The sequence below is a fragment of the Coptis chinensis genome, chromosome 1 (assembly GCF_015680905.1).
Source record: "Coptis chinensis isolate HL-2020 chromosome 1, ASM1568090v1, whole genome shotgun sequence".
Classification (NCBI taxonomy): Eukaryota; Viridiplantae; Streptophyta; class Magnoliopsida; order Ranunculales; family Ranunculaceae; genus Coptis; species Coptis chinensis.
Window position 1 is genome coordinate 47,598,325 of NC_141456.1, and position 13,660 is coordinate 47,611,984.

Genomic DNA, 13,660 nt, shown 5'->3' on the forward strand with positions numbered 1-13,660 from the left:
GAAAGTGCTCACAATGACTACCCTGTTTCTGATCTGCCAATATACCTCTTCTTGATAATTATGGTAAGTGTGTCATCTTTTCCCACGGCTTCTTGTAAGAATACGATAGAAAGTCCTTGTAGTCAAAAGCATTCCTTGTTGAAAGCCATCTTCACCACTACTTGCATGACAATTTCAATGCGGAACTAGTTGTTGGAATCATTGGCAATAAAATCGAAACTTAAGGCTACCTTGATCAAGGGCACAGTAGTTTTATAAACTATCCTTGATTCATGGACTACAACATCTAAGCTCCGCTTAAATGCTCGACATTATAATTGGTCTTCAATGTCGTTGGAGCCTCAAAGTAACAAACCCTGAATATTTTCAAGGCCCCGTGAAAATTATTCTTGTATCTGTTTAAAGTGTGGTATTTGATTTCTAGGTTCTTGCTAATGTCCTTACCTTTACTGAGAATGACTATGGAGCGAAGAGTCAAATTACATTGTACAAACTTTAACATGATTTCATGATAGACAAGTTGAGAGGTCATCCCCTTCCCCCTGCACTGACATCGACCTTGTGATACTTGGAAACATTTTGCTGAATTGGCCGCAGACAGCTAATAAACAATTTAACGTTTCGTGATGTGAAACTAGAAGATCCCAAATAGCACCATATGCCCAAAAGCTTGTGATGTATAGTCTCATGGAAAGCTTTTAAAATAAGTTGAAATTTGCATCTAAAAAGAACGAAAAGAAATGTAACGGTAGAAAATCAGCCTTCTTAAGAAAAAGATGCACTGACAAGGGAATACTTGTTTTTTTTTTTTGTTTGGTAAAGAGGGAATACTCTGTATTATAATTTAACTCGCTAGTAAATGGCTTCGACAAAGCTCAGTGATAAAATTGAACTAGGAATACATTATCTCATGCACTTTCCGCAGTTGTTATTGTAGAAGCCAGGATTGCACCTTTGAATCATCCCCTTACTTCTTCATGAATGCCAGTACCTAGATATATGTCTCTTATCGAGTGTAATTCCCCACTGACATCTTCCATTTGTTCTGATGGTGTTTCTAGTGAACATGAAACCCCAACTTTAATTATGTTTGTCACACACTCCAGAAGTCTAGTTCTTCTCTCACTCTGATTTCTGGTGCTATTAGTATCTCTCGTCATTTGTTCTTCTTCAGACAGAAGTATTGGATCCATAATCTGCAGAACTTGATCTGGCAAAGCGCTGCTAGCATAATTATGAATGTTCAAACCATCTTTAAAATTTCATTAGTGGGCCTTTTCCTATGACCATTTCCAACAATAGAATTCCATAACTGTACATATCACCCTGTATGGATGCCTCACCACCCATACCGTACTCTGCAATTTGTAAATCCATCACAAATGTTATTTGATTTAAAAAAAAAGGAGAATAAGTTAACAACTTCTAAGTTGAAACATGATAACAATTGACATCCCTATTCTATTCCAAGAGTTTCATAAGGTTGATCAATTTAAGTTTTTTATTGCAAGAGTGACAAAATGTTCAAATTTTGAAGCAATTGCTTTTGCGTTTTGACTCTATAAGTACCCTCTGTTCCACACTACAGTGCACGTGTCCATATACCAGGTCGTCCACCTTCAGCTCGTCTCACACCATCAGATTGTATCCATGACCCAACACCCAGGTCATCCACAGCATCAGTTACAGCCATTTATGGAAGCAAATCCACTAGCACAACCTCGGAGCTCAATCAATGCCACAATCACAGAGACATTAACTTTGTAACAGCAGAGTAATGGCGAATCATCAAGATAGCACAAAAGGTGGATCTACACTTCATAACGGCCTGGAGCAAATAAGGAAGGTCAGCTCAAACATCTATAAGTAGAGAGAGATGAACTACGTAAGGCTTGATTCAAGTTTACCCCAAGAAACTTGATACGTATGCAACTCTTATCCCAAGAAGAGTGTAGGCATTCCCTACCACATGAATCATTAGGTCGTTGTCCAGTAAACACAACATCTATATTGGCACCGTCTGCCGGTTCGTTCTCTTGAGAAAAGGCACATACCATTCTCTCAAGCCCACGAAGCTGGTCACAAACAAGCCATGACGGAAGCTCAATTACAAGCATTAGCAGATCAGATGAAGACGCTGCAAGAATAATTCGTAGCACTTCAACAAGAACACTAGACGATGCGCGAAAACACCACCTCCAACACCAACAACGGCCCTCCAAACACAGTGGAGAACAATGCCGACACTACCCTCACCAACACCACCAATCAAAGGCTGGAAGATTTCGTGCAAAGATTGGAGAAGGCGAATGACAAGGATATCGCACTCCAGATCGCCCAGAAAATACTCCAGATGTACAAGGCGTCACCATTCACAACAGAAATTAGTCACAAGCAGCCACCTTCAGAGTTCATCCAACCAACGTTCCCGCTATACGACGGTAGCTCGTGTCCAGGCCAGCACATAGCACATTTCAGCCAGACCCTTGCACTCTACAATGCACCAGAATACGACTACCTTATGTGCAAACTCTTTCCAGCCAGCCTGGAGGACGGAGCTATAGATAGGTTCTACACACTCCCTCCTGATTCCATCGGCAACTTCGACAAGCTGGCTGAAACATTCGCGGCAGAATTCATCCACAACAGGAAGAAGCAGGCCAACGTAGACTCGCTGTTTCAGCTAAGATAGGCGCATGGAGAGACAATCCGTGCGTTCCTAGGATTTTTTAAGAAGGAACTCCTCTCTTTGGAAGCAGGACTCAAAGACAGCTTTGCAACGTCTGCATTCACAAATGCCCTCTTAGACGACTCCGACCTAGCAGGGTCCCTCATGTGCAACAAGCTAGAGACCCTAGACGACCTGTATCACAGAGTCGACAAGTACATCAAATACGAAGAATTGATGGCCAACGCAAAGGAAAAGAAGTCCTCGCAGTAAGCGATAGGCGAGGATCCAAAGAAAGCTATCAATATTCAAACAACAACAACAACAACAACAACAGCAACAAGAGAGCCAGCTCCAGCAAGCCTTCGTACACAAAAAGGGAATTCTCCAACTTCTCCAAGACGCCGAGTCAGATCCTGAAGAAGATATATACAGCATCATACTTCAAGCCCAACATCAACAAGGTGATCGCCATACCAAAACGTCCATACTGTCATTTCCACAAGCTCCACCACCATGACACCAATGATTGTTGGAGCCTCAAACACTACCTCCAAGACTTAGTAGAGGATGGAAAATTAAAAGAGTTCCTGCCAGAAAGGGACCTAAGCCACAAGCTGGATGCCAAACGCCACAGAAGCAAGAGCCGCAGCAACGAGCAACCTGCCAACAACAAAAGCAGGAGCAGAACAGCCCGACGATCTAAATCTCCAGGTCGGTCGAGGCACAACAGGAGACAACACTCCTCAAACCACAGTGAGGAGAAAGTAATCAACATGATTACAGACACCTCAAACGACGAAACCTCATGTCAGGAGAAGCGCAAAAGAGTAGGAGCACTACAAGAAATCTACCACCTCTCACACAAAGCTGAGGTGATCAATCCCACCAACCCTCAAACAACAACATCAATTTCATTCACCGAAGAGGATCTAGACAAGGTGTGCTTACCCCAGAATGATGCCCTGGTAGTGCAAGTCAAAATCAACGGGTGGACAATCAAAAGAGTCATTATTGATCCAGGCAGCTCGTGCGACATACTTTTCTATCAAACTTACAAGGACATGCACCTGCCAAACTCGGTGATGATAGAATCAAATGCACTGCTCTATGGATTCAATGGAGATCGAACAGATGCCATTGGAGAAAAGGAAGACATGGTCAAAACCTCAACACGATTTAGCGTGATTGATGTCAAGTCATCCTACACTGCCATTCTAGGACGCCGATGGATTCACAAGATCCAAGCAATTCCATCAACCCTCCACCAGGTCCTGCGGTTTCCCGGTCCCCGAGGCTTTATGGAGCTCAGAAGCAACCAACTAGAAGTTCACCGGTGCAATCAGGTCAACACAACGACCTCATCCAAGCCTCAGGTCGTCGAAGACAAAGATGTCCCAAGGAAGCAAGATCCTCAAACATCCAACCCTACAGCAACGGCAGTAGAGAAGCTCAAAGGGAAACAAGCTCAAACAGAACCAGGAGAAAAAGTCAATCTAGGCTCAGATGACGACCCAAAGTTTGTTTATGTAGGGGCTGATTTAGACCCCAAGCTCAAGGAGCAACTTGTCAAATTTCTATCTCTCAATAAAGATGTTTTTGCTTGGTCATATATCGATATGCCAGGAATCGAGCCTCAGGTCGCTTGCCACAAGTTAAATATAGATCCAACTGTCAAGCCTGTTAAACAACGACCTAGGAAACTAGCACTCAAATTTCAAAAATTCATCTATGAAGAGATAGAAAAGCTTAAAAATGTTGGATTCATTATAGAAGTTGAGTACCCGACCTGGCTAGCCAACATTGTGGCCGTCCCAAAGAAGAATGGTCAGGTACGACTTTGCATAGACTTCACCAACGTCAACAAGCACTGCCCAAAAAACAGCTTCCCCTTACCAAGGATCGATATACTGGTAGATCAAACTTGCGGCCACGAGCTTTTATCATTTATGGATGCATACAATGGATAAAACCAAATACCGCTTGCAGAAGAAGACCAGGAAAAGACATCATTCGTAACCTAGCAAGGAATGTTCTGATATAACGTCCTACCATTTGGCTTAAAGAACGCCGGTGCGACCTACCAAAGACTGGTCACCAAAATGTTCAAAGACTTGCTAGGAGACACTATGGAGGTCTACATAGACGACATGGTGGTCAAAAGCGAAAAGGCATGCGATCACATCTCAGACTTGCAAGAAGCCTTTGAACGACTTCGCCAAAACAAGATGAAGCTGAACCCAACAAAATGCGTATTCGGAGTAGCCTCGAGAAAATTCTTAGGTTATCTCGTGTCACAAAGGTACATCGAAGCAAATCCAGAACAAATACGAGCTCTCCTTGAGATACCAGCACCAACCACAAAGCAACAAATTTACAAGTTATCAGGCATGGTTTTAGCACTCAACAGATTCATCTCACGAGCATCTGATAAATGCAGACCATTCCTGCAAATACTCAAAAAAAGCGCAACATTCACATGGACAGACGAGTGCAACAAAGCCTTCACCGACCTGAAAGCTTACTTATCAATGCCGCCCGTCTTGTCTAAACTAGAAAAAGGCGAAGCATTGGGGCTTTACCTTGCAACAACCGAATTTGCAATCAGCTCAGTTCTTTTTCGAGAACACGAAGGCATCGAAAAACCAGTCTACTTCACCAGCAAAACGTTGGCAGATTCAGAAAAGCACTATTCTCCGATGGAAAAAGCAATGCTCGCTTTACTCTACTCAGCTCGGAAGTTCCGACCTTACTTCCAATCTCACAACATTAAGGTAATCATCAATGTACCCCTCAAGCAAGTACTGAGTTCCAGCAACAAAACCGCTCGAATGGCCAAGTGGGCTGAAGAGCTCGGAGAGCACCACTTAGAGTTTGTTCCTAGAACGTCTCGCAAAGGATAGGTCATTACTGATTTCCTTGCGGACTTCCCCATCGAAGACACCAACTAGGAACCCGAGCCCATCACTTCACTCCATCAACCAGCCACCCCTAACACATGGCACCTCTATGTAGATGGAGCGTGCAACAACAGCGGCAGTAGACTAGAGGCTATGTTAACATCACCAGAAGGCACCCAGCCACAAAAATCAATCAAGATCGATTTCCCAACGTCCAATAACGAAGCGGAATACGAAGCATTGATCACAGGCCTCCGCATGGCACAGCAGCTACAAGTCCCAAAGCTTAAAGCTTATAGTGACTCCCAGCTAATCGTCAAGCAGATCACCAAAGAGTATGTCACGAATGGAGCAAACCTAGGAAAGTACGCTCAGGTTGTCAATGACCTCATTGGATGGTTCAAAACGTCCTCATTTGAGCACATTCCCAAGGAAGATAACAGACATGCAGATAGTCTAGCTTTCTTAGTCTCAAAGACCCAAGAGGTTTTCCCCAGAACAATCTACATAGACATCCTGGAAAGACCCGCATACCAGAAAGAAAGTGTCAACAGCCTCACCGACTTTCATCCCTCATCTGAAGAGGAAATCACTCAATCTTGGATAGGCCCATTCCTGAAATACATTTTATAGGGTGAGCTACCAGCTGAGGCAAATAATGCTTATGCAATACAATTTCTATCCCTAAGATACACAATAATCAATGGATGATTATTCCCTAAATCTGTAGGAGGGCCCCACCTAAGGTGCATAACTCCACGCGAAAGCCAACTCATTTTCGACAAAATCTACAAAGGTGAATGCGGCAACCATGCAGGAGCAAGATCTCTGGCACATAAAGCAATAGCCCAAGGGTATTATTGGCCAGTGATGCATATCGAGGCAAAAATATACGTTCTTAAATGCCTCCAATGTCAAACATTTGGCCACAACCACCTAAGTCCAGCAAGGGAATTGATAAAACTTGCAAGCCCATAGCCTTTCCACATGTAGGGGCTAGACATCATGGGACCGTTCATCCCACAAAAGAAAACATGTCTCAAATATGTCCTAGCAACCACATATTACTTCACCAAGTGGGTTAAAGAAATCCCACTAGTCCAAGTCAAGGAAGTCAACATCATCAACTTCATATGGACCAACATCATCACAAGATTTGGTCTACCCCACACCCTTGTCATGGACAACGGAACCCAATTTGCTGGCACACAAGTCAAGGCTTTTCTACAAAAATGGTGCATCACTCAAGCATTTTCTACACCTAGATATGCACAAAACAATGGTCAAGCAGAGGCCATAAACATGGCCATCAAGGAAGGCCCCTACATTGTTGACAAAGTCGTTAGAAATGGCATATACTTGATCAAAACTCAGCTCAGCGATATGCTTCCCCGACCTTGGAATACAACTCTCCTAAAGCTATTTTATCAATAAGTCTTTCTCCAAATACATAAGTCGATACGAATAAAGTTTCATTAACATTTTGTGTACTGATGTCATTTTTTGTATTACATGAGTACCATGCATCTTACACTGCGCAACCCGACCTAAGACATCACAATGTCAGGTCGTACGTCAAAGGCGGAGTCTACAATGACTCAACTATAACCACGCAGTGGGTAATTATCAATCAATTCAAACAAGGTCCCCAAAAAGGACCCTAAATCGACTTAACACCAACGCCAGGGTTAAGTATGATTCAACTGTAATTGCCACTCAAAGGCCAATTATCAGACAAATACAATCTAGGGGACCCCCAAAAGGACCCCAAGTTGACTTACGACCTCAAAAAGGGTTTAAGTTAGACTCAACTATAATGGCCAGTCAAAGGCTTATTATATCAGTAAGAAATTCCACCAAAAGGAACGACTCAAAGCATACACCTAGGGACACGACGCAGCCTAGGTGCCAACTACGCAAATACATCGGGACGTACACAACACTCTACGACCTGTTACAATCATACGACCTAGCAATATCTAGCAGTTTATCAGTACTACTATTATACAACACAGGTTGTTAAACAACAAATCAAAAGAAATAGAAGCAATCACATGCATGCTTCAAGCTAATTCCAACAAGTAAGCAATTTAAATATTTCTACTTACATATAATTTCAGTTAGATACATGAGGCCCCCAAGTTATCCTAGGAAAATGACCTCAGCATCCCCATTATAAAAATATATAGTATATCAGTATCAGTATCAACTCAGGCAAAAAGAGAATATTGTTCAAACATTTCATCAAACAACCAACAAGCACAACAAGATCAATTAACAAAAGGAAGATTCTCCACATTCAAAGGCTCTAGTGGTCCACCCTCTCCACAGACTGGGCCACTAGCCGGATCAACAACAACTTCAGAAACGTCCGAGACAGAAACAACTGGAGGAACAGCTGGAGCAGCACCTAGATCGGATGGCAGGTCAGACCGTCTACTAGCATATACACCAATATCTTCAACAGACACTGTTGCAGCCCCACTTTCAATTGACATCTTCAGGAGCTCATACCTACAATCTAGCTCCAGATAATCATCTAATAGAACTTAAGTATCACCACCCTCCACCGAATCAACCAGGTTATTATACTCAGTCTCAGCTCGTTCAGCAACAGCCCGCACTTTCTTGCACTCGGCTACCCACTGCTGAACCTCCAACTTTGCAGAGTCAAGAGAGGGTTACAACAGAGCCACTTCCCACCCAGCTCTTGCACCTGAGCCCTCAGCCCTCTCCACCTGTTGCTCGGCCACCAGGTTGCCATAAGCCTTCCTGCTGGCATCCAACTCCTTCTTGTACAGATCGGAGATAGATGCTATATCCCCCAACTTCCTGTACATGGTCAAAACCTAGCAAATAACAAATTAAGATTAGATCAGATCTATATTAACAAAACCCAAAGAAAACAAACTCAGAATAGATATACTCACATAGCACAGCGACCAATCCATCTCTTTTAGGTTCACCTCGAGACTCTTACCATCTAGCATACACCTATCCAAATCAAGAACAATGCTCTCCATCAACCCCCCAGCAACCAACGTAGACTTGAAGTTGCAGTCCCCATTCTTCACAAACTTCCTCAGACAGCTAACAGGGTCCTCATACATGACGAACCTATCCAGAACGTCATCTTCACCCTTCTCACTTGGGGCCGCACTTCTTGACCCCTTGCACTGTTCAGCAGCAGGCTCAACATCATCAACCTTCTTTTTTCCACGGGCCTCAGCCACCCCAGCATTAACAGCCAGATCAATCAGGTTCATCTTTTTCAAAGGTACCTAACCTGAAGAAGTACGACCCTCAGCAGTACTAGGTCGTTCCTCAGACTCAGTTTGGGCCCTCTTAGCCCCCTCTGACTCAACCACTTCGGAGCGCCTCCTCAGAATAGGCCTCCAGAACGAAGTGGGAGCATCACCCTCTCCACCAGCAGTAACATCACCAGCACTTCCAGCACCCGCATCTCCAGAGGAGAAGCAGTTGGATGCAGAACGATCTGCTTCACCAGAGGAAAAGCGATTGGATGCAGAGCATCCTCCATCCCCTAGCTCAGAGCGTTGGGATGCCAAATAATTTGCGTCACCCAACTCAGAGCGTCTGGATGTAGAATGGCTTTCAGCAGCTCCGCCAGCCGTCCTAACTGCCCCAGAACGACTGTCACCAGCCCCTCCAGCCCTTTTCACTCTAGAAACAAGTGCTTTCTTTTAGCTCTCCCTCTCCATGACAGAATCCGAGATAGAATCAGAAAGATCAACCACTACCTTGTGAGCCCTCGCCTTTTGCTTTAGCCTCTTACGGTTGATTTTCCTTCCTCCACGCCTCTTAAAATAATGAGCTACCTCCCCCAACAAAGCTCATTTCTCCTCCAAACTCAAACAAGCAAACCTTTCAATAACACCGGCCTTAGTACAAAAACGAATAGAGATCTCTGCAAAAACAAAACAAATAAATCAGAACGTCCAAATTATAATATACCATACACACATTATGACCTAAAACCAATGACCCACCAGGCAACTGTATAACCCGATTTTCAATCTCCAAACTAGGAGGACAATATCTACCCACAACTAACAACGGCCTACGCCCCCACTCCTCCTTACTCACCCCCACGATAACAAGAGATTTCCCTTTACTGACCTGAAAACTAAAATTCTGAGCACCCTATCTCCTCACAACAAAATGCTCCAACACATCTGACAAACAGATGTTATAACCCCTGTCATTCAACAAATCTAACACATGCAAAATCCTCCAACTATTCCCTACAAACTGACAAGGGGCTTTTCCTAAAAAATTCAACACCTTCACAGTAAGACAGGAAAAAGGCAATCTCATCCCAGCCTTCAACTGTCCATAGCAAACAACTACTCTTCCACCCCAAGGAACATAGTCATTACCATACAAATGCCTCTCCTCATGCAGGTCGTACATGGCCAGGTCGGCTTCCACCTAACCAAACTCCTCCCTCAGAGAAGCATAACAATCCTCCGACTTAGGCCTCCTCGGATCCTCAGTCCCCGTCTCCAAAGATGAAGACGACGAGGCCTCTGCACCACTACAGACCATATCATCAACCTCTTCCTCACTTAATGTTCTCTCTCTCCATTCATCAACTTCAACCTCACCACTCAAACTATCACTAGTCATAGACATTTCAAGTTCGAAGAAAGATTAAAAGATCAAAATTTTAAGTTGAAAACACGCACCTGATAGCAAAGGAAGAGAAAGTTCTTTCTTTTCTTTCTTTCTTTCTTTCTTTCTTTTGCTCTGGTTTTTCTTTTTTCCTTTGCTTGAAAAGTGAACAGACGAAAAACCTTTTACAAGTCAAAACCCCTCAACTGCCAAATCCTCGAGAATACAAAAACGTTTCGTGTTCCCAAAACCTAAATCATTACTCGCCCACAAAACGCCGTAATTTTGTGCCCACGAATCCAGCCCAACAGTTCCTGCACATTCTCCAAAACCTAAATTCATAACAAAACAACTGCCAGACACGTGCTTCCTAACTTTACTTTTTAACCGTTCTTTTACCACGCAATAGCTGTCCAAAGAACGAATAAAAAATAAAAGGGGTTGTGTAAGTACCCTTCGTTCCACACTACAGTGCACGTGTCCATATACCAGGTCGTCCACCTTCAGCTTGTCTCACACCATCATATCATATCCACGACCTAACACCCAGGTCATCCACAACATCAGTTACAGCCATTTATGGAAGCAAATCCACTAACACAACCTCGGAGCTCAATCAACGCCACAATCACAGAGACATTAACTTTGTAACAGCAGAGTAATGGCGAATCATCAAGATAGCACACAAGGTGGATCTACACTTCATAATGGCCTGGAGCAAATAAGGAAGGTCAGCTCAAATATCTATAAGTAAAGAGAGATGAACTACGTAAGGCTTGATTCAAGTTTACCCTAAGAAACTTGATACGTAGGTAACTCTTATCCCAAGAAGAGTGCAGCCATTCCTTACCACACGAATCATCAGGTCGTTGTCCAGTAAACACAACACTCCATGAGCCCAATATTGCCACACAAGCCATCAACAAGAAGGAAGTAACACCTTGTACTGGACGACACAGTTTCAGCAATTCATTACTTCAGTTCTAACTTTCAGGTGACAACTTTTATCTGAGTTCTACGAACAAGGTTCTAATTCAATAAGTATTAATTATTATTGATAGGATGAATAAGTAATTTTTTGAATTGTTGTCCTTTATTTGATGGGATTGTAGTCCACATCTTTCAAACATAAATTATAAAGTATTGATCAATCAAAACTCATGGTATATAATTTTAAATAGTGAATACGGTTAATCATTTCAATAATTTCAGATAATTTCAATAATTATAAGGTTGTACTTAAGCATTTCAATAATTTCAGATATAACGTTTTCAAAAGTTCATACAAGTGTGAACTTATATTTAGATTGAAATACGAAAAATTATGAATGTAACATTAGTTGTTAATTAGTGCAGTGGACAAAATGACTATGCATTAATTTTACTACAGATATGTTAAAATTCTCACCTGGAGCTGCATAGCCTATAGATCCCTTTATGCCAATTGAAGCACTCTGACTGTTATATGGATTCTCTGCTGATCTCAAAAGAAGCTTTGCCAAACCAAAATCACTCACATGAGCTACCATATCATCGTCAAGAAGAACATTGCTTGGCTTTAGATCACAGTGAATAACTGAAACTTGGCACTGGTGATGAAGATAGTTAAGAGCAGAAGCCACATCGATAGCGATATTTAGTCTTTGATGTACGTTCAACTTTCTTGATTGAGCATCTGGTCCATCATCACTCTCTAGATGTAACCACTTCTCTAAACTACCATTTGGCATGAACTGGAAAACTAGTGCTTTGAAATCATTACCTTAAAAATCCATACTAGAACAAGAAGGTTGGATCTTAACAAGATTTCGTTGATGAATGTTTCACAAGGATTCACACTCAGCCACAAAACTCTTTGAAACACCTACGTGTTGAAGGTAGAAAACCTTAACAGCAACAATTGTTTCATCCTGTTGGACCATTCCTTTATATACACATCCAAAACTACCTGAACCAAGAATATTGGTTGGGGCAAAACCACCAGTTGCTTGAAAAAGTTCTCTGTAGGAAACCCTTGAATGTTGTTCTTTCATTGACGAGAAGGAAGATTTAAGTTTTGGCTTTCTTTTCCAATAACGAATGAGAAAACATGATGCAAAAACAAATAACAAGCCGAGACTGAGGGCAATAACAAGCTTAAAGGAAACATGCTTTCCATTCTTTTTAGTATCTTTACTTTGGCATTTCTATAGTTTTAGTTCTTGAATACCCCCACAAAGCTTGAGATTTCCTGCTACAGAAGTAGAACTTATGTTTTTAAAGATTCCTTCTATTGGTACCTCACCTTCGAATTTGTTGAAAGACAAATTCAATCTTTCAAGGTGTCAAGATATCACTAGCCCAGGTGTTTTCAATGGAAGAACAAAATCCTGTAGAGATGTTGTTACCCACAGCACCTACTCCTTCCCTTAAGCCTCTCTCTCCTGACCTAAAATATATCTATCTTGATACCGATGGTACACATCCCATAATCATTTCATCCCAGTTGTCAAAAAAGGAAGAAGAGCGCTTAATTAGAGTGATTCAAGAACACCGTTCTGCCATTGGTTGGTCTCTTGATGATATAAAAGGAATTAATCCAAAGATTTGCACCCACCAGATTCACCCGGAAGAGAATGCCAAGACCTCTAGAGAGACACAATGCCAGTTAAACCCAGCTATGAAAGAGGTAGTAAGGGAGGAGATCCTAAGATTACTGGATGCTGAATTCATTTACCCGGCCCCATATCTAACAGTGAATGGTTCAGCCCTATTCATGTGGTGCCAAAGAAATCTAGGATTACAATGATCCATAATGAGGAAGGAGAGTTAATTCCAGCACGTGTCCCCATCATGTAGAGGATTTGTATTGATTATTGGAAGTTGAATGCCATCACAAGGAAAGAACATTTCCCCCTGCCGTTTGTAGATCAGATGCTTGAACGTTTAGTAGGACATGCTTATTACTATTTCTTGGATAGGTATTCAGGGTACTTTCAGATTTTAATTGATGAAGCAGATCAAGAAAAGACTACCTTCACTTGCCCTTTTGGAACATATGTTTATGCACGTATGCCCTTCGGTCTCTGCAATGCACCTGCCACATTTCAACGCTACATGTTACACATTTTCAGCGATATGGTGGAGAGATTCATGGCAGGTGCATTGCATTTGGAGATTCTTTCGACAATTGCTTATCCAACCTGTCCAAAGTATTAGCGCGTTGTCAGGAAAAGAATTTTGTCCTTAATTGGGAAAAGTGTCACTTCATGGCAAAAAAGGGAATATTGTTAGGTCACATTGTGTCTAAAAATGGTATAGAAGTAGATAAAGCTAAAATATACAAAATTTCTACGCTACCTATTCCACGGAACATTCGTGACATACGAGCCTTCCTAGGCCAAGCTAGATTTTATCAAAGATTCATCAAATATTTCTCAAAAATTGCTAAGCCATTAACTAATCTTCTTATAAAATA

At 42.2% G+C, this 13,660-nt stretch overlaps 1 protein-coding gene across 1 annotated transcript; it reads right to left on the reverse strand.

Moving 5' to 3' along the window:
- Positions 1-1,254: 1,254 nt before the first annotated feature.
- On the reverse strand, positions 1,255-11,939 carry LOC147524326 (putative LRR receptor-like serine/threonine-protein kinase At3g47570). The gene is made up of 2 exons (XM_086574298.1): positions 11,612-11,939; positions 1,255-1,358 (listed from the first exon to the last, which is right to left on the reverse strand). The coding sequence occupies exons 1-2, from the start codon at positions 11,931-11,933 to the stop codon at positions 1,255-1,257; spliced, it is 426 nt and encodes a 141-aa protein (XP_086430424.1). The 5' UTR covers positions 11,934-11,939.
- Between the last annotated feature and the right edge of the window lie 1,721 nt (positions 11,940-13,660).

Excerpts from the sequence above, each read along its gene's own strand:
- LOC147524326 (XM_086574298.1), bottom strand. The coding sequence starts at position 11,933 with ATGCCAAATGGTAGTTTAGAGAAGTGGTTACATCTAGAGAGTGATGAT. Across the intron at positions 1,359-11,611 it reads TATAGGCTATGCAGCTCCAG|AGTACGGTATGGGTGGTGAG; the intron begins GTGAGAATTTTA and ends TACAAATTGCAG.